The sequence below is a fragment of the Anopheles gambiae genome, chromosome 3, assembly GCF_943734735.2.
Source record: "Anopheles gambiae chromosome 3, idAnoGambNW_F1_1, whole genome shotgun sequence".
Classification (NCBI taxonomy): Eukaryota; Metazoa; Arthropoda; class Insecta; order Diptera; family Culicidae; genus Anopheles; species Anopheles gambiae.
Window position 1 is genome coordinate 12,347,294 of NC_064602.1, and position 21,597 is coordinate 12,368,890.

Here is a 21,597-nt window from a genome sequence, read left to right on the forward strand (position 1 = left end):
TATTTCTAAACATTGAATCTTGCTTTTATAACTTTTATCGCTGCTTTTATTATTTTTAAAAACATATTCCCCAATAACGTCAACTGGCAACACTGCTCGAACCGGTGGCTCGCCAGCACCGGCATGCGGATATGATGTTGCGTTTGGCGCTCAAATTATGCTCTCTCCCTACCTGCCGGTGCAGGGAAAATGGCAAGAAAATTCCACATCCCTCTGCGAAAAGAGACACCAGAGAGCGCTGGCAACGCGTTCGCCCTGCAACATTAGAGAGCACAGCGAGCGGCACGGCACAAGCACAAAACTCTCCGCTTTACTCAACACAATTTTCCCCTACCGTAAAATTTTCACTGTTTTCCCTTTCGCATTACACATTTTCGACGGAGATTTTACTCTTGCTATGCTCGCTCTGCAAACGCGCTCATGTAGCTGCCTGCACGGGCAATTGTTTTGTTTTGGCTCGTGTTTACTCTCACCAAGAGAGAGAGAGGGAGAGGAAGCCTAACAGTGGAAACAAAAAAGCAAACGGAATCGTTGCGGTACGTTTCGAAGCCGACCGAAAGCGGAGCCACGGACCAAACAGTTACTCGCTGGCTTCGGTTTCGTTCAGAGGGCCTCCAACCTTAGAGCGAACCTACGTTTTGTGACATCCGGTACCGCGTGGTGGGTTCTTACTCCTCCTCCTCCTTATTTGGCTCGCGGGGTGGAGGAGCTTAGAACAGAGTGTACACATACACAAACAAAGTGACGCACGTGTGTGTAGTACAGTCGATACACGGACGGACACAAACATTTTCGGAAAGGTAAATTCGGAAATTGGGGAAAAAAAGGATTACACTTTTTTGTGAGCATCTGCGTGCGCGTGTGAGTTTGGTGTTGTTAGGAAAATGAAAAAAAAGTCCTACTGGGACTCTACTGTGTGGGTTGAAAGGAAGTTAAGCCCGCAGGGAGTGAGTGAGTGGGCGTGCAAGTGTTTGTTTGTGTGCTGTTGTTAGGGATGTGGAAAAGCGGGAAAACACCCACCTTCCCAGTGTGGGGATGGAGGAGAGTGAGCAACACAGAAAGTGCTGAGCTGTGAGTGCGTATACAATCGATTGTACATTAACTATTCTGTTTATTTATAATTGGAGAAATGATGTTGAAAAGTGTGGTTTCGAAAAGGAAAGAAAAAAGGAAAAACAAACAAAAGGAAAACCCTATAGAGTAGCATTGTGGAAAGAGCATAAGAGTAACGTAACATGGCATATTAAGAACAAGTGAAAGTGAATAACAACATTGGCAAACAAAAGATGTAAAACAACTGTCAGAACCTTATTTGTGACGTTTTCAAAACTGATACAAGTGCATCTTTACAAACGAACATAGACTATAGTGTAGTGTGTACTTGTAGATGTGTGTGGTTGTGTTGATGCTTAAAATTGGATTTAAAAAGCCTCATTGGATTAGCCAGCGGGCAAAATTCAACCGCACGATTGAATTGACAGAAAGGAAACCTCGAAGGTAGGCTGCAGGGAAAGCGCCATAACCTTCGTGTGCGTGTTGGCAAGGCAATGTGACGCACTTGAGTGCGTCGATTTTCATGCTTTTCAACGCAGTTTACAAAAGTACGAAATTTGAACGTTGCAGTACATTAAGTTGAACGGCGAGAGAAGATGATGATCCACACATAAATGTATACCTGGTTGGAAGTATTTTTATGCGTTGGAATTGCTTAGAATCAATTGAGCAAAGGTCCCATTTTTCAAACGCTACTCTCCAACCGTCCCCAAAACCTTGTCTGGCGGCACGCTGCTGGACACCAGCAGCACACAAAATCAATAATTGCGGCGTCAGTTGGACAAGTCAAAATTATTATTGCGTCACAGCGGACCCAAAAATACCACCCGAAACGGATCGAATGTCACTCGGTGCCTTCGTCGATACTGGCGGCCTGAAGACGAACCCTCAACGATTTGGGAACACTTTCTACCAGCAATCATCGACCGAAGGGCTATATAATTGCTAGCCTACGACTACGGTACTATTTCCGAGTTCAATTTATCGATTCCCGATGCCATCAAACGGAACCGGGGGCAACAGAAAGCTACCCAAACCGGCAGGATCCAATAGCTAGTACCGCGGAAGGAGAGACACTGGTCGTCAGTTTCACTTCTGTCACTTCGCAAGTCGCAACAATGAGGCCAATAATTGAAATTAAATTTTTAATTTTCTCATCACTGCTCTGCTTTGGTGCGGCTGCGATTGGTTTGTTTGCTTGCATTCTAGGTTGCTCTTACCTCAAACCACCAGACGCCTGTCACTGAGACCTCTGGAGAGCGCTTTTCTTGTTGTTTAGTGAAGGAGACAATTAGGTTGCCGTAGTTGCCCTGCCGGAAGCTCTACAACATGAGTTTGCATTATTTTTTGTAGCAAGCAGTTTGACTTGTGGTTTTGTACCGTTGCGCCTGCCAACTGTCATTTCAACCGAAAATTCTGGATAATTTCTTGGAGTGTACAAATATTTGACGATTGAAAAAGCAACGAGCGGAAGCGTACATTGCTCCCGAAAAAAGTCAAAGTACATAGCGGGAAATAAAAAGCTCAGGCCAGCTATTGCACACAATTTGCTTGATCTAGCGAGGTTTGCTTGTTGAAGTCGGCATCGGAAGCCGTACTTTGCTGAGATCGCGCTAAGAATAACAACGGCACGATGGATTCTTGGTTGATTTTTTGCCGATATTCCCTCAAACTTTCTTGCCACAAACTTCAGAGTTTGTGCCGTCCACTGTGCATGTGAGTGTATGTGTGTGTGTCCCCCCCCCCCCCCAATGTGCCAGTGAAAACCACCCATCAGCGCTGCCGACACTTGATTGGCTTCGTTTCCTGGTTTATGTTTTGTGCCTGCCCGGGCCTGTACTTCAGAAACGCGCGCCCCAGGCGGAGCCAGTTTTGCTCCAAGAATTTCAAGCTGTTTGTGTGTGTACGTTTTTTTGTTTGTTTCGGCCCTTTTTTCCCCATTTGCCAACTCCCGGGACCTATGCTTCGGGTGAGAACTTGCCGGCAGCAGCATGCTGGTCGAGGATGCTGTGACTCTGAGCTGAAATTATGAATAATAAGACATACTCTTGGGGTTCGTTTTGGTGTTGCTTCTCCTCGGTGGCCTCTGGCTGGGCGTCACTGTTGGGTTTCATTTTAATGGCAGCTCTTCTTATCGCTTTGTGTGAAGCTTTTTGGGAGGGTAAGTGCTTACATAGAGTTGTTAAAAGTTGCTTGGAAGTTGAGCCCGAACGCGAAAAAGTTCGCTAAATTAGACATCTAATTGTAAAACATCGCCCATTGTGTGAGATTGCTGACTTCGTTACTGCAGTGTTTTGTTTCGGAGCCGGGCTGGGAGATAAGCTGTCGACTGCTGGCATGTGTCGCAAAAGTTAAAAACTTTACATCAAAAACAATCAAGAGTTCAAATCTTTCCTCCATTTATGTTGGTAGATTGCGGAGCGGGAGGAGTTTGTAAGATTGCGAAAAAAGCACAAATTCCCTCAACAAAACTGCCTCGTCTTGCCACCCACCGCGAGAAAGGAAAGGGAAAGGGTGGGAAAGCTTTTGAATAAAACCTGCACAAAATCTGAAATGCTCAAAATTAAGATAAACTGCTGGTCGCTCTAAACTGCAACCGACTATTATGTCGCCTGTCGCCTGTCACATTGTCCAAATTGCAACCGTTGGATGATAATTTCGAGTTTAAAAAACGCTGGAATTAGTTTAATTTTTATTTGACAGATGTCCAGCAGTATTTATGTAATTAATGACTTTCCAAAGCTTTCCGTCATTTTTGCTTTTTCGGCATAAGCCGGCTACTGAGCGGAGACTGCTACTGCTTCACCTTCCACCTGTCGCCCAGCGTGAACTTTATGAAGCAAAACGGACGAAAGATGACGATGATGATGACGATGACGATGGTGCACCCTATTGACCGTTACGCCAAAAAGGACGCCAACAACGAATGGGGCTTAAATAATGTATGAACGATGCGGGGATAACGTGTACAAGTAATTTATTCGAAAGTGGCTTATATCTTCGAGCACCGACTGTTTGTTTATTCTGCCAATACTGCCCGAAGCCTTCCGGGGCTCTGTTGTCCAAACGGCCCAAACGCCGTGCGCCAGTACCACACCACGCGTGGTACGTAACGTAATTCTGACCAAATGTGGTAGCGCCCGGGGGCGTGCGAAGATGGTACACACGCCGTGCGACGATTGATAGTTATATTTTCCACTTTTAATTACTTCTCTTACATTTTACGCGCTCATGGCGGTGGTGCGTTTATTTTTTGTCGCTTCGGCTGGATTTTCAGGTGGATAGGTTTTACGTTAGTTGCTTATTTATGAGCAATGCGCCTTCCCGCCTCCGGGCGCAGTGGAAACCGCGTGCGCACCGGTCACCTGGGGCGTAGGGTTTAGATGTTATCGAGCGGGATTGGGTGTCTTTAAAATTTATTTCCGATGGCGTCAATCGACGTTGCGGCAAAGTGAGCCATTTTATTGGAGGGGGGGGGCGTTCGCGGTGTGCTCCCATTAGTGGTGTTAATAAGAAAATTATTTCTGTTATTAACATCGTTTTTGGGCGGTCGCCGGACATTGGTGGATTATATACAGTACGGAGAAATTATAAATTTGTGAGCGATTTGGGGAAAAGTGGGTCTTTTCCTGGGTTTAGATATTGGTTGGTTGGAAAAGGCTGCACGTGTGATAAGGAGAAGATGTTGTTACGAACATTGATTAAAAGAAAATTGTGGAATGAAACAGGTTTTCTAAATTTGTTTTATCAGTTGGCTCTTAGAGCCAGATGTGAAGCTAGTTCAAAATAGGTTAGTTTGTGTTTTAAGTGAAACAAACAAATATATGTTTAGTTTTAGAGGCACAAATTGAACTAAAGAATAGTTAGCAATATTTTTGAAGGTCATGTGAAAATAACTTAAATTGCTTTTGTTTTATTTATGTGATTTGATTAATTATTAGCATTGACAATTTCTGTCAAAACTCTTTACGATCATTGAAGTCGTTGGCAAATCAATTCTGTTGGATTCTGAACAAATCAATTCTGTTGGATTCTGAGCAAATCCCCAGTTAGAAGTAATAATTTCTGTTAATATTTTAAGACAGCTTCTAGAGACTTCAAAGCTTCTCAGCTTTTTGTGTTTTTCACAAGATTTCGTAAGAGGTGAAAGCAAAATTCAAAGATTATTTTGTTTTTTCCCCCTAGACAAAGTTCTCAGTCTCAGTCTCAATACAGAACTTTGTGTAGACTCTAGAGAGTACAGAATAAAAGTTTATTTTATTTTTACCTCAGATGCATGCTTTTAACAACGTTTGAATAATTCATTATAATAAGTTGAACTTTAAGGAAATGCCTGGATATTCGCTTCGAATATATCCTGTCAGAATTTTACCGAAAAAGCTCAATAATCGTGACAAAAATTCATGTTCTTCTTTGATACAACAATCATGATTGATGAAAGCACGATCAACCCTTTTTAGGTTTTGTAATAACCATGCTATCCACATTATCTGAATTTTGCGTGGTTTGGCATGTTTTAGAATACTTTATTCAGCTTTAGTAGTTCAGCTTATAACTGAAGAAAATCGTTTGATCATGAAACCAACATAGATTTCTTTTGCTCTGTGATCACAAACTTATTGGATTTTTCAAAAAGAGCACATCAGAAATTATTGAAGATATTTGTCCCAGATTATTTATAAGCGATTGTCTACCGAATAATGTTTGACATAAACAAGTGCCTACGTTGTAAAAAGGGTTAACGAAAACAAGTGAAATTGGCGATACATTATTTCACATCTGCTAACCCTTGGCAGCAGGAAGGACTACGAACGAAAGGAAATTGCAAATATGAAACCCAATCCCAATTATGTGTCCAATTTCCTCCAGTTTTTACCAAACTCTGAATTTTCTCCTGGAACGAATAACGTTAAAAATCAACAAGCCTAAATCAAAGAAAGCAAAAAAAAAAACGGGAAAAAAACAAAATGATCAACCCGGCACGGCAGGGTTCACTCCAGGCCGAAAATTCGATCGATCGAGTGATCGTCGCTTAAGCGTTAATTTGTACGCTTAAAATATCTTCCCTCTCGCACGTACCCGCGTGGTGTCCACCCTGTTCTTATTTCATCATGTCCGCGATCATGTGTTCGCCTGTGTATGTGTTAAACATCTCACTTCCTGAGGCTTCCCGTATCAGATCCGATTGCAGCACCTGCAGTATCATCGGAGATCGTGTGGTTTCGCGTGCTTAATTGAACTTTTGAGCGCATATTTTGCAGAAAATATCAAAAAAGAAAAACAGACACCAAAAAAAAAAGAAAAGCTTAATCTCCGGTTTAGCAATTTAGTTTGCTTCGCAGTGTGTTTTTGCAACAAGATAAACGATACAATCAGGGCTAACGTTTAAGACAAAAAAAGAGGCAGAAAACGGTGTGATACGCGGCGTGTCTGTGCAAATTTTTGATGCTCCGTTGGGGTGAGATTTTGATCGAAAGGTAACACCTCCAAAACTCTCACCGGACTCGACGGATGCCGTTTTTTTCTTTCTTTCCTTCTCTCTCCTGCAGCATCCAACCACACTGCGGCCAGCAACCTGTCGCCCTTGATCAGGGTCTGGTCTTTTAGTAACACACACACATCGCTCGGTGGCGATATTTGCAAAACTTTCCGAGCCTAATAATGAAGAACCATTAAGGGTGGCTGGCGCTGGTAACGGTTTACAGAGGTACAACTTTCCCCTCCTTTGCCAGCGGTTGGAAGGAAATTAAGGCTCTCTCTCCCTGGGGATGGTGCGGAGTGGTGGAGGGTGAGACGAACAAGAAAACAAAAGCTAACAACAACAGCAAAGCGATGGCTATAATGGGCACACGCTGGTGGAGGCTGTCGGTGGCTAGCGCCGCCGGAAAGTGAGAGTGTGGGGCCAGCCACTCTAAGACAGCTCCAGCTGCCGGCTGCCCAAATAGAAAAGTCATTCCGTAAGTCACCGGCGCGCATCACATTCACACACTGGCTCTGCGGGAGAAGAAGGTAAGGTAAGGGGGAGGGTGTGCGTGGTGTTGATGGATCGTACCCAAAACCCACCCCGGTGCTGCCGGGTGAGGTTTAACCTATCCAATCTTACACCTTCCAATCGGGAAGCTCCGCTCCACGCCGCCCCACGCATAGTTAAGTGCTCACCGAAGAAAGTGAATCGCGTCGTACCAATGTGTGTGTGTGTGTGCCAATCGCGATATGATGATGGCGGACGAAGAAGAAAGCGGTCCCGAAAAAGCCGGACCATCATCAATCCGGCCGGTCACAACACGGAGCGCCATCCATCGGGGCCCGTCATTTGTGAACTCGTCGTTGTGCCGGGCAGCAGCATTTGACGTTTGTGTGGCGTGCGTTGCCGCGTTCCTCTCGGTTCGGTTACCGTGTGCGGGCAATCGATTGTCGGAGAGGAAACGAGGCAGCCAGTGTGTGTGTTTGTGTGTGCGTCAGGGTCATAATCCTGCGCTTTGGAGGTTAGAAATAATAGGAGCTTGGTGACTTGTTGTAAGCGAGCTTACCTTCTTGTTTGTGTTTGTGCACCTGCTAGATAGCTTCAGACAGGTGCGTTTGCGATGTAAGTGTGTGTATGTGAGTGTAATTAAACGAGTGTTTGACAGATGCGATCCAGGTGCGTCACAGCATCCTTTGTGAGCGTACTGTAGCTACCTTTTTTGGAAGGCTTATCCCGAAAAAGCAGTGCAAATAAAGCTGTATTAGAATTAGCTGCCACTGTAGGTGTGAAAGTGTCGAAAGAAAGTATACGACATTAGTGCTACCTTCCCACCAATCCTACCGCCCGATTCAACCAATATGGCGCACTGCTAACACTACTTAAAAGACGCTTAACCTTCGCGTGTGGCTGCAGGAAATCGAAATCACTAAGACAATAATGATTAGTAGTTTGTGTTGCGGGTACGATGCTTCGTTTGCTAATGTTGTTACTCACACTACGGAGGTGTAATGAGCCTCCGACGGCGGTTGCTAGAGGCCGAAAAGTGAACCTACGGCGTGCGGCAAAGGACAACGACACACGTAGCCATTGCACTGGGGGCTTCACCGGACACAAATACATACACTCTCTCTCTCTCTCTTTCTCTCCACGTGTATGACTTGTTGCTTGCACAATTGTGCTCTTTCGCCCCCCCCCCCCCCCCAAGTGTCCGTTTTAATGTGGTGAAATTCTTTCTCTTGCGGGAATTTTCCATCTAATTTCGTTTTCATTTGTGATCTCATCCGTACAGTTTCTACATGTGTTTGTTTGTTTGTTTGTTTGTGTGAATGTGTATGTGCTGATTACCATTAGAGTGGCGTAAAGCGTAGAGAGGATTCGAGAAAGAGGCTTATTGGAAAAATTGGAAACCAATTGGTTTTTTTTTGTTGTGTGAATTTTGGCCGTCGTGTGTGTTGTGTTGTGTGATACACGCCCCAGAGCAACCATCATCAAGCTGAATCCGATGGATTCACAGTGCTTATTTTAATAAATTTTCTCACCATCGTACATCGTTAATTAGTGACGTGGAGTTAGTGTGTGTGTGTGTGTGCACAAGTGTGTCTGTGGCCCTTGGGGGCCCCGTTGGTTCCGGGTTGTGTCAATTGGTGTGCCCTTTTTGAAGTGACGAAGAAAGTGGATGTAATTTGCCCACCTGGGGCGAGCAAGTAAAGCCCGCTTTTAGTTTGTGTAGTGATTTAAGAAAAATATAGTGGGTGGTTTGAGGAGGAAAAACAAATACGTAACACACATAAGCACATTCCATTGGTAAAACGCGAGAGCTTTGGTGCTCGCTTTAACTGTTAACCGATGACGTCTCGCCCGCGCGTGGACGTTCGACTGTGAAGAGCGAAGGCACAACACGGGGACAACATTCCTGGTGCTGCAACGGGAAGCGGGGTAATTGCACACCAACGCAACAACAATGTCGAAGGTAAGTTACAATATGAATTTATTTGATTATTTACTGTTGTGTTTAATTGTTGATGGGTGAAAACGTTTCCCTGTTCCCTTACACCACACAACAACCTTTGTTGGGTTTGACGATCTTTTGATGGCTGACTTACCATGACGACGTATTGATTAATTCACAGTGGGATAAACAAGTCAGGACGTATTACAGGACTTGTCATTGTTTTTGTTTTGTTTCTATTATTTTTGAGGTTCTTCTCACAAGCAATTTAAAATATTGGGAAACAGCCAAAAAAAAAAAAAAAGAAAAAAAAAGAACAGTGGAAACTCCTAGCAGGCCTGATTTCTTTGATATTTTAATCTTGGTTGTATATGCAGTAGACCCACAATTTAACTGTAATTATAGTACAGGTGTAATAATTAGGAAATACTAACGAAAAAATGCAAAAGAATTCAGGGCATCTTCGTATGAAAGAATAGTCAAACTCAGTAAAATAAATAAGAAAAAATACTTTATTTCCTAATGGTTATCATTGTGCTTGGCTTTTGGCATTGTGCTTGGCTTTTGACATTGTGCTTGGTTCTGTGTATGGGAGGGAACTAGATTTGAGTCCAAGAAGGGCATGATTCATTACCGCATACCAATTGTTAGTTACCGGCGCTTACTAAAGTTCCTTAAACAAATGTCGTACACTGGTGCCTGACGAACAGTACAATATCTAGCTCCATTCGGAGTACATCAAGATTCCTCCTTTTTGGAAAATAAAACAAAAAGTATCAATCTTGCGCCATGATATGAACTCTCAGTGTCCATTGTTTTCACTTGCAACTAACTTGGTTTCTTCTTGATATGTATGGACTTAATGTCTTTTTACAAAATCTGAATGTTGTTCAGGTTTTAGGTTCTTAAAGGTTTCTTATTTAGAAATGTATAGACTGTTGATTTAATTGTATTACAACTATTAGAGACAACTAGAGACGTTTAGAATGAAAAGTCTAGAATGTTAACTATATACGCTGTATTTAGTTCCACCATCTGCAGCATGAGATGTTCTAGCTAGATGTTCTTTTCGGTTTTGAAACTTCAATGCTTCAAAACACCTTTCAATGGATATTAATATCAGTCAGAAGTAACGCTCTAGTGTACTGTCCTAATCAACCGAAACCTTTCCTCAAGAGATCTTAATAAAAGTCAACAGCTATCTTCACGGATGTCAGCTCCCAAGAGTGGTATATTTTCTCTTGTGATTTCCAGCCCCGAAAGGGCTAGCAATGAGAGTCTCTTCCCAAACGGGGCGAGTATGGAATTCCTTCCATTTTAAACCGATTTCCAACGAAACGTCAGCGACATAACGACGGGGGACGTGAAGCACTGGACACGGTTCAGTAATTCCTAAATGCTTTTTGATATCTCATTTTTCCATTGGCTTCACAGTGCCGACTCATCGGTGTGCTGTATGTTCGAGCATCCGTCCAATCCTACCAGAGCTCCCCTCACGGCTATGCTGTCCAACCCGTCCCGTCGGCCCATCCCTCGGCCCGATGGGTGAAGATTTTCCCCGTCACGGGAAGGCGCGCCCGCGCGTTGATAATCATAGTGAGAGGAGTCATGTGACATTCGACAATCCATTGAACCGTTCGCTCGGGACGTCCCGTACTCTCAGCCCTGCTCAGTCCGTAGGGGATTTGATAAACGAGGTGTGTTTTGTTCTTGGTGCTGTGTTCGGTTCGATCGCCACCGAACGCCAGACAGAAGTAAATGGAGCGAATCGAAACGCGTTCTAATCCTAGCGAGAAAAAAAATCCCTCTGTCACCATCCTCGATTTGCGATACAGTTGTGCGTACATTCGTGGATTGACAAGCCAGACTAGCCAGAGAGAATGTGTTGATTTCAGTATATTTTGTTGTTGTTATGCTGAATGATTCATTTTGAAGCTACATAGGCTTTGCAAATTCCTTTCAAAAGGGCGGGATGAAGGGTTTGATTTTTGCTTTAAAATTCTAAACCCCATTGTTCGAATACCACCGCCAGCAAGCTTAGTGCGTCTTAGCTCGCTGCAGTAAATTGTTTGCGAATCTCGCGCAGAACCACCCAAACTTATCCCACGACGAGCGCTTTGGGTATTTTGGCAATCGCAAATCTCTTTCGCTTAGTGCTGCAATAAAGTGGATTTTTCCTCCTGGTTGGGTTTTTCGCATGTTTCCTCTTTGCCAGCTACACAATCAGCTCGATATGCGTTTCGTTTTTTTTTCCACGAACCGGATGAAAGACACCCAACAGCAGGAAAAGTGGCAGGAAAATCGCGATGAGATGAAATGGTGTCTCGATCTGCATTCGCGCAAGTTTGCGAGACTGCCTGCTTGTGAGAGGTGATGCTTCGATTACTCGGAACGCGAACGCGGTGGTAAACGAGAGGAAATAGCTTTTGGGTGCCGTAAAACTTGATCCGTCCGTTAATTGAAAGCCCTAAAACAGGATTAACCCGAAAGCTGCAAAGATGCAAAGCTAGCAGGAGAAGGGTATGTTATCGCCTGTGGTGTCGGAACAAGCGTCTGTTACGTAGTTTATGAGTGCGTTTGCGTTTGCGTGATATATGCAGCTTTTAGAGGAATTTACTTAACTTCATTGATACAGCTTTTATACTAAAGTATGTAATCATTTACCTACGATTATCATTATTTATATTAAAACTAAATAAATATAATAGTAATGCGACATAAATGGGATTAACTGGTCATATGTACAAAAAAAGAAGCATATAATTAGCACGATGAAGACTTGTTTAATGTATTGTTTCCATATCATACTCCAAAAACTAAAGGAATTTTAACAATTATAACCATTTTATTATGAAACTGCACAAAAGACAATCTTCGTTAAGCGATAATTTGTATTTCGTATTATGAGTTCTCTATTATCCATGTTTTATGATTTCATTTTCATACAAATGCATTATTTACATACAAAATCACACATGCATCCAGTGGCTTTTATTTCGTATGCAACGAACCTGATTGATAGCAGTCTCGTGGTGTCGGTGTCACGTCCATGGTCGTACAGCACCACTAGTCGCGGGTTCAAATCAAATATGAAGCGCGATTAAACCAATGTAATGTGTTGCGCTGTGTGAGCGCAACGATAGTGTGATTATTGCAGTTTTACTACGTGCTTATAATAAAATGGACAATAATGGCGAAAACTGTTAATGTCTATGCACAAGGCGCTGATATTGCAATATTAAAAGAATGCGAGGGATATGACCGTGTGATGATGTGGTATCTAAAGCAAAAAAAAAACACTTATAAAACGCATCTTTTATTGCTTCCGAAATCTTCTACCCCTGTTGACAAGTGCAAGAGGAGTTTTTGTAAGATGATTTTGTTCCATTTCACAGAATCGATATAGAAAGCCATCAAAACACACGGTTTTTGTTGGTGTACGGTCTAAAAAACACTTCGTTACGACCGCCACCGAAGTAATGTAACCACATTGCATTGGGTTTGAGCTCTAGATGTTTTGACTGTTTTACTGTCGAAAGAGGTATGTAGACCCTCCCCCTCCTCCCACTTTAGTGTTGCAGAGTACAGCTTAATGTTGTTTTCAATTGTGCTCGACGGATTGTTTTTCTTTTCCCCACTACGCGCGCACGTGCCTGCCGTATATTCAACCGGGTGCCAGGAAGCGCACCTCACTATCATAACTCAACTAAAATCTCTGCATGCCTCCCTCCATCGCCTGCCTTCCCATTTACATGCTCTGCTGCGGGGCATGTTTTTGCTGCAGGTGGTGGTTATGGTTTGAAACGAGCGAAAAAAAGCGAAAGAAAAACAACAAACAAGGCATCGTTTGTGTGTGTTGATAGCTTACAAAATACTTGTTCCATAAATTCACATTCCATGCTGCAGGTGCCTCCCCCAGGGGTGGCGAAGACAAACACCTGGGATCGTGTGTGTGAGTGTGGCTGTGGGCGTGTGATAATGCGGTGAAGTTGCATATTGCAATCGTATCGAACACTGACAGCGTTCGGATAATGTTCTCCAAAAGCGAGACTACGCGTAGCAGACCGTCTCAGCATAAAGCTAGTGACGTGCGATGATATGGCTGGCAGCAGTAGCAGCAGCCGAGCTAAGTGAAACATGAAAGAAACATGTCGGTAAAAGTGGAAATGCTGATCGTACAACGCCTGGCAGCGTTGGATGCGATTACAGATTTGGGTAGCCAATGTTAATTATGCTGATCAAACTTGGCTTGTTAAAATGCCAGCGAGGCCTGCCGTGTCCGTATGTGGGAAGAAGAAAACCCAGATAATACCGGGCAGCCAAGGCAAAGCACACGAAACGAGAAATTGTAACCTCGCGGATAGGCGCAGCCGATGATTGGCGAGAAGGAAATGAAGTAAGTCTTGCGAGTCTGTTGATTGAATTTCCTATTTCGCTCGTCTGAACGAAATTGATGAGATGAAGCGTGGCTTTAAGCTTTTGATGTTCGTGCACGCAGGCTTTGTACTGGAGTCTCAAGCTTGTTGGCATGTGGTCGTGCTCGAATGTATTGAGACATTATGTCACGATTTATCACGAAAATTGGCTCATGGCACATGTATTATGTTCAAACCAATGTCCAATTATTTGGTAATGGGTATCTCCGGGCGGGATTTAAGTAACTCCGTATCGAAATCAAATTAAATGTTACGAGCTCTAGTGTTTTATCAATTTCTCATGTAACATCACTAGTTGCGTTTTGTGCTATCGATCGAATATATATATATTTTTTTTTTCTACAGCAGGTTTCCTATCCAAATCATGCATGGTGAGTGTGTGATTGGGAAAGTCATCAATCTTCCACGTGGTCTTTCACGAAAGAAGCAACCCCAAAACCTTCACCATAATCAATAACTCACAGCAATAAAGGCAAGAATAGGAAGAAACAGAACCAACATTTTCATTTCCATGGCCTTTCTCGTGTCCAGCAAGTTTTTCTGGGTAAAAGAAATGTTTACAGCGGCGAAGGTGAACATGCTTCCCTTTTCGGTGGTGTGATTGATTAGCCAAGGTCCGGTGAAGAGTGATGAAGAATGAAGCCTTTCAAAGCGTTCCTGCCCGTGGAAAGGTAGACATCCGATGGTTAAATCAATCTCTTTTGTGGGGAGAATAAAGCCAAAATGGTTTATTTTCTTGATGGGAGCACAGGGAGGAATACAAAGCTCGTTGCTCTGATGCTGTTGAATCGACACTTTGAAAGCATTTAATTTTCCACGCTGGAAAAGATGCTTCTGATGCGGTTCTCATGTACATTTTACACCGGCATCGATCGAAAATCGATAGTAAAGGTTCTCCAATCGCATGGAGATGTGTGAATTTTATCGATCCCGAATTAGCATACACAGTTCCGTCCATCCGTTGGGTTGGAAGAGTGCACGTGTTTTCGATTTATTTTTGCTTCTTCTTCTTCTTCGAAATCTGGAAAGAAATGAAAAGTTGAGCCAACAGCGGAGATAGAGTGAAAGGGGTCGAAAAAGGGCGAACCGAACAGCCGATGCTGCGGCCGACGACGTTGTCGATTTTATGGGAAATTTATATGTAAACGATAAAATTCAACCAGCCCACTAGCCGGCTTTTGCCCCGTGGCATGCTCCCTCGGTGAGCTGTAGCTCGCTCGTTTTGGTGGTGATGTGCTGGTGTCTTTGCCGTACTGTTGGCGAAAAGAAGAGGGCTCCAATATGGCTTCAATTGGCTGGGATTTGTGTGCTTGGGCGGTTGGGGTGTTTTGGCTTTGGTGCTCTAGGTGTAGCTACTTTATGAAGCAATGTTCATGCTGTTGAAATTTTGTGGTGTGATTATTGGGATAAGGAAAACGTTATTGGATGGTGGCTTGTTGGTTTATTGGTTTATTTGTTTGAAATGTGTATATGTTTATGATGTTGTTTGTGTTTATTGTTTTATTACAAATTGTTAGTTCTATTAACATTCGTTATAAGCTATTGTCGTTATGAATAACAATCCCTTTCCTTTTAAATAGTGTTATTGCATCGATGCTTTTGTTGATTTTTGTTTAAATTTGTATCATTAATAGAAGGAATTGTGATGATTTTTCCTTCCATATTGCTTTGTCTTGTTTGCACCTAGCTTGTTTTCCTAACTCAATCTCGCTTTCAGTGTTATAATGATAAAATGTTTGTTCCATCGTAAGCTTTCTTCGGCTACCCATAAGCCAGCCAGCTTTCGCCGTTGGACATGAAATTAGTTACACCTCCCTTTTGGTTACCTAATTTTCTGCCGCTGCTATGTAATTTAGCTGTGCCTTCAGTCCATTGCATGTACCGCGCTAACCAAAGAGAACAAAACAGTGCCCAACGAACGCTCTGGAAGTATGTTTTTGCCACCGCGTCCCCCCGGCGTTCGGCTTAGTCGCGAGAGTTCAACCGGAAGGAAATTGTAGTTAATTTTAATGTTTTGCTTTTCCTTCGCGCTCCGCGCACACATCGATACACTTTGGCGAGCTAGAGCTAGAAATTATGATGAGCTAAAACCGTTCGAAGAAGAGCACAAAAAACAAAACTCCGTTAGAAAATGATGACAAGAAATTTCTCAGCAAAGCACAATAATTAATGACACTTTTTGTGACAGCTGTAGTAGCTCTAAATGATGCCGCAATTGAGCACAAGCAAATTTTCTCATTTTTGCTACAAAACAAAAAAGGTTCATTAGCAGTTTTCCTTTATACGTTATGTGTGTGTGTGTTTTTTTTTCTCTCTCTAACGGGTCCTTTTGAACAATCCATACACCACCGGTGCTGACGTGTTATGCTGCCATCGAAGCCTGTTTGCCCGGGTAAAGGAAGTAATTTAATTTTGTCGCCCGAATAAGCGGGCGGCTTAGCGAGGCGAAAAATGTGTGCCACTTTCGCTTATGGTTCCGAAATCGTTCTCGGCCCATTTTCTTAACTGCACAAACCACACGAAGGTGTAGGAAAAATGGGACCACCCCATACTGAAGGTGTTTCATAAAGCGGGTGCCCGGGGGTTTTGCGAATGTTATGAACGAACCGTGGTTTTTGTTTTATGGGGTCACTCTCGTAACTTTCCGGGTCAAGATTTCCGCCGTCGGTTAGGTGACATCGTTTATTGATTTAAAGGTTGTACCAACCGTTTCAATTGAAACAAACCGCCAACGAGAGGATCAACATTTTTGTAGTGTTTTATCCGTGTTTTTGCAAGTCTTTCATGGATGACGCAATATTGCTCAATTCTCGGGATTCTCTGGATTCTCTGGATTATTATATTCTATCCGTCTGGACGTTTCGCTTCAAACTGCATTGCAAAAATAACTGGTTTTGGTGGCTGCGTTCTAACGGGCATTGACTTTCTCAGATATTTGTTTATATATGCACGATCAAGGCTGACCGTGGAATCAGTGTTGTGTTAGGCGTTGAACAGCAACAGAGGTCCAGAAACAGCTTTCGATAGTGATCTGTTTTCGCTGTTTCCCCCTTTCTCTTCTCCAAACTCGCATTTAAAGGTGTTTGTGATCGTGATGTTTTTAGTTCTTTTGAGTATATGTCTGGGCACTGCCCTTGCCTGGATGATCGTTACCATCTTGCGGAACCGTGCCACTGTGTTGATGCTTCAAAAACGACTTCCCAACTTTAAAGTTGTACCTGCGATCCCGGTGTTTGGTTTGACTTATCACTTCAAGGATCTGAGTGCCGAAGGATTATTTACTACCTTCATTGGACTCCATAAACTGTATGGCAAAACCCTTATTACGCAGAGCCTGTTCAACTTGCCTTCACTGCATGTCAGCGATGCCAAGGTGATTGGGCAGATCATGCAAGCGCGTACGGTCGAAAAGACGATCGTTTACGACTTCATGACTCCCTGGCTTGGAACGGGACTGATCGTATCGACCGGATCGAAGTGGACCCAGCGTAGAAAGATCATAACGCCAGCGTTTCATTTCAAAATACTGGAGGATTTCCTTGTCATCATGAACCACCAGTCGGATGTGCTGATCGAGAAGCTGAAGACGAGTGCAAATGGTATGGATTGTAATATTTACAACCACGTGACGTACTGCGCACTGGACATCATCTCCGAATCTGCAATGAGTGTCAAGCTCAACACGCAACAGCATCCGAACTCAGAATACGTCCTGGCAGTGAAAGAGTAAGCGTTAGTTGATACCGTAGTTGGGTGAAGTTGTATTGTAAATGTACTTGTGATTCTTTCAGAATGACTGATATTATCCTGAAGCGTCTATTCTCGCTTTTTCGCGAATACAAATGGGCATTCCAGTTTACCAAAGCCCATCGCCGTCAACGAGAACTGGTGAAAGTGATACACGATTTTGCCTATAAAGTAATCAGCGATCGTAAGAAGCAACTGTATTCCGACGCTCAAGAACAGCAGCGAGCTCAGAAACAACTTGCCGAAGAGGACGTCTATGGGAAGCGTCGGATGACTCTATTGGACCTCCTACTGAACGTTACCATGGACGGTAAACCGCTGTCCGATTCAGAAATTCGGGAAGAAGTAGATACGTTCATGTTTACTGGTCATGACTCGACTACCTCCAGTATCAGCTTTACCGCGTACCATCTCTCTCGCGACGCTTCTATCCAACAGCGTGTGTACGACGAGATTCTAGCCATTGTGGGACCGGATGCCAAAACTGTAGAGCTTACCTACGGCACACTGCAGAAACTGAAGTATCTTGAGATGGTGATCAAGGAAACACTTCGCATCAACCCTCCTGTACCGGTCATAGGGCGTCGATCGGCCGGTGACATGGTGATTGATGGAGTGACCATTCCAAAGGGACTCGATTTCTTTTTAGTGATCTACTCGCTGCACAATGATCCGGAACTGTATCCCGAACCGACTCGTTTCGATCCGGAACGGTTCGGCGAGGAAGCCTCGGTCAAGCGACCGCCATACAGCTACATGCCATTTAGTGCGGGCTCACGGAACTGTATTGGACAGCGGTACGCGATGCTTGAGGTGAAAACTGTGCTCGTGAAGCTGCTGGCCAACTATCAGTTGTTACCGTGCGAAGCAAGCAATCAGCTGCGACTCAAAGCCGATATGACACTGAAACCGGTGAACGGTGTGTTTGTGAAGCTCGTCCGTAGATAAGAAATCGTTCAAACCAATAAAATAATATACGTAAGAATTGTCATTGTTACTGAGCTCTATTTCAATGCTGGATGGTGCAATGTAGTGTGAAGGCCGGTCTGATGGTACAATCTTCAACTCATACGACTTAACAACATGCCCGCCATGAGTTCAAACCCCAAAAGGTCTGTGCCTCCATTTATATAGGACTGATTATCGTGTTATGTGTAATCAGTAAGTCACTGAAAGTCAGCCCACTTGTAGTACAGGCAGGCCTTGACCGTTTGTTTTTCCAAAGAAGAAAAGAAGGTACAGATAGTCCCCAAGATACGCCGTCCCTCTTATACGCGGATTTGGCAATAAACGGATTTCTAAATTTGATAGATCTTTCAGCACGATCATTAGACTGGCTATAACTTTCAATTAAATGCAAAATGTCATGACAATTAGCTCGATTTTAACTGGAAACTGCCTGATTCGACTAGCGTGGAAAATCGAGATACGCGGATTCTTTTCGGTCTGCTAAGTAACGTATCTCGGAGACAGCCTGTTTTCTTCATTGGATTTTACCAGAATCTGGATCTTCTGGATATTGGCACGAAACGTGCAATACAATGGTGGACGAGGCGGTTGGTATAATGCCTGAACGTTGTTCGAGATCATTTTCGTCACCACAAGAACTGGTGTTGCAGGTTGCGTCATTAAATATTCCGAGAAATCCCATACCCAACAAGAAGAAGAGAAAATATCATACATTTTGTTTTTGCTTTTGTTGAATATTTAAAATGGCAAGACTTATTCAAATTACAGATCAGTTAAGGAAGTTAAGTTAAGGAAGGAACATTACGATTAGAGTGAATATATTTATTTGGAACAATGTAATCTATTGCGCACCAAGTAAGTAAACAGTAAACACCTTCAGTAGCAAGAACAACTAAAATAAATTATAATAATGATTACAATAATTGACAAACAATTTAATCGCGAGCATTCTGCCTGGTGTCATGTTTTGCAGGATTTATGAAAAGCACGAGTAACTCACATACTCTGTGGTGTGTCTCAACGATATATGTACCCAATAATCGCTTGTACCCTATTATTAGATTGTTGTTTCAAGTTAGAATAGCTAGAAATTGATTTCATGAGTTAAATAAATTGCACTCAACTTCTTTGTTTGTTTTGAAAAGATGATCATAGACAAGGGACATTGGGTATGAGATCTTTAGGGAGGTTTACTGCTTTACTCATCCGGCGTTCGTGTCTGGATATGTATCACATGTAGTCTTATCAAAAAATGTATAAAAAGAATTGTATTTCACGAACAGAACCATTTCGGAGATCCAACCAACACACCGTTTTTAAGCACTGCTAATAATATCGATATATTTTTTTAGATTAGCCAAAAGGCACATTTATGTTCCAGACAAAACACACACACACTGCTAAAATAACAGGTTTTGTTGAACGCATATTAACGGTTCTTCTTTCTGCCAGGTATTTGTTTATATATTCACGGCCAAGGCTGATCGCGGAACTAGTGTTGTGTTTACCGTTGAACAGCAACAGAGGTCTAAAAACAGGGACAGAAAGTGAAGAATTTTCGCTTTCTATCTTTGATATCGCTTCTGCTCATTAGCGTGTGACGTTGTTTGTGATCGAGATGTTTTTAGTTCTTCTGGCGATGTGTCTGGGCGTTGTCTTTGTCTGGATGTTCTTTACCATCTGCCGAAACCGTGCCACTGTGTTGATGCTTCAAAAACGTCTTCCCAATTTTAAAGTTATTCCCGCGATCCCGGTGTTTGGTTCGATGTATCACTTTAAAGATCCGTCAGCTGAAGGAATATTTAATACCTTCTGTGATTTCGATACACAGTATGGTAAAACCCTTATTACGCAGAGCCTGTTCAACTTTCCTTCAATCCATGTCTGCGATGCGAAGGTGATTGGGCAGATCATGCAAGCGCGTACGATCGAAAAGACGATCATTTACGACTTCATGACTCCCTGGCTCGGAACGGGACTGATCGTATCGACCGGATCGAAGTGGACCCAGCGTAGAAAGATCATAACGCCAGCGTTTCATTTCAAAATACTGGAGGATTTCCTTGTCATCATGAACCACCAGTCGGATGTGCTGATCGAGAAGCTGAAGACGAGTGCAAATGGTATGGATTGTAATATTTACAACCACGTGACGTACTGCGCACTGGACATCATCTCCGAATCTGCAATGAGTGTCAAGCTCAACACGCAACAGCATCCGAACTCAGAATACGTCCTGGCAGTGAAAGAGTAAGCGTTAGTTGATACCGTAGTTGGGTGAAGTTGTATTGTAAATGTACTTGTGATTCTTTCAGAATGACTGATATTATCCTGAAGCGTCTTTTCTCGCTTCTACGCGAATACAAATGGGCATTCCAGTTTACCAAAGCCCACCGTCGTCAGCGAGAACTGGTGAAGGTAATACACGATTTTGCCCATAAGGTGATCAGCGATCGTAAGAAGCAATCCGACGCTCAAGAACTGCAGCGAGCTCAGAAACAACTTGCCGAAGAGGACGTTTATGGGAAGCGTCGGATGACTCTACTGGACCTCCTACTGAACGTAACCATGGACGGTAAACCGCTGTCCGAATCAGAAATTCGGGAAGAAGTAGATACGTTCATGTTTACTGGTCATGATACAACCACCTCTTGTATCAGCTTTGCCGCGTACCATCTCTCTCGCGATGCTTCTATCCAACAGCGTGTGTACGACGAGATTCTAGCCATTGTGGGACCGGATGCCAAAACTGTAGAGCTTACGTACGGCACACTGCAGAAGCTGAAGTATCTTGAGATGGTGATCAAGGAAACACTTCGCATCAACCCTCCTGTACCGGTTATAGGACGTCGATCGGCCGGTGACATGGTGATTGATGGAGTGACCATTCCGAAGGGACTCGATTTCTTCATAATGATCTACTTACTGCACCACGATCCGGAACTGTATCCCGAACCGACTCGTTTCGATCCGGAACGGTTCGGCGAGGAAGCCTCGGCCAAGCGACCGCCGTTCAGCTACATGCCGTTTAGTGCGGGCTCACGGAACTGTATTGGACAGCGGTACGCGATGCTTGAGGTGAAAACCGTGCTTGTGAAGCTGCTGGCCAACTATCAGTTGTTACCTTGCGAAGCAAGCAATCAGCTACGTCTCAAAGCCGATATGACGCTGAAACCGGTGAATGGTGCGTTTGTGAAGCTCGTCCCTAGATAAAAATGGTCCAAATCATTTATCATTATTAAGAGTCATCTTGCGATCTGTTGTTTGTATGGGATTCTTGAAGTATGAATTGAACTGTGTTTTTGATCCTGGATAATGTAATGAATTATTAGCGGAATCGTCATAATCTAGATATTGAAAGAAGAGAGATACCGTACGAACTGGCGTTACAATAGAAGACGCGTAGGTTCTTGCAAGGGCCGAACGAGGTCTGATGTAGGCCATTCCTGGAACAAGACTGGCAGTGTTGCTTGTGTGAT

General features: G+C 43.4%; 3 protein-coding genes across 9 annotated transcripts in view; all 3 read left to right on the forward strand.

The window, feature by feature from the left end:
* The first annotated feature begins 584 nt into the window (after positions 1-584).
* The window catches only part of LOC5668232 (uncharacterized), a 153,329-nt gene continuing 132,316 nt past the window's right edge, over positions 585-21,597 (forward strand). Inside the window, exons 1-3 of one of the 7 annotated variants that reach the window (XM_061662091.1) lie at positions 6,236-6,511; positions 6,603-6,760; positions 8,307-8,987. In XM_061662091.1, the coding sequence (XP_061518075.1) occupies positions 8,979-8,987 (9 nt within the window). In that variant the 5' untranslated portion in view covers positions 6,236-6,511; positions 6,603-6,760; positions 8,307-8,978. Of the gene's footprint in view, positions 801-6,235; positions 6,531-6,602; positions 7,063-8,306; positions 8,988-21,597 lie in introns of those variants that run through there. The other 6 variants (XM_061662093.1, XM_061662089.1, XM_061662096.1 and 3 more) reach the window with 6 other exon arrangements.
* Positions 16,430-18,134, forward strand: LOC1275429 (cytochrome P450 4d2). Its single transcript, XM_557695.4, has 2 exons — positions 16,430-17,128; positions 17,194-18,134. The coding sequence occupies exons 1-2, from the start codon at positions 16,497-16,499 to the stop codon at positions 18,095-18,097; spliced, it is 1,536 nt and encodes a 511-aa protein (XP_557695.4). The 5' UTR covers positions 16,430-16,496; the 3' UTR covers positions 18,098-18,134.
* Positions 18,532-21,354, forward strand: LOC133393850 (cytochrome P450 4d2-like). The gene is made up of 2 exons (XM_061660661.1): positions 18,532-20,368; positions 20,434-21,354. Exons 1-2 carry the CDS (start codon positions 19,737-19,739, stop codon positions 21,329-21,331), a joined length of 1,530 nt encoding a protein of 509 aa, XP_061516645.1. The 5' UTR covers positions 18,532-19,736; the 3' UTR covers positions 21,332-21,354.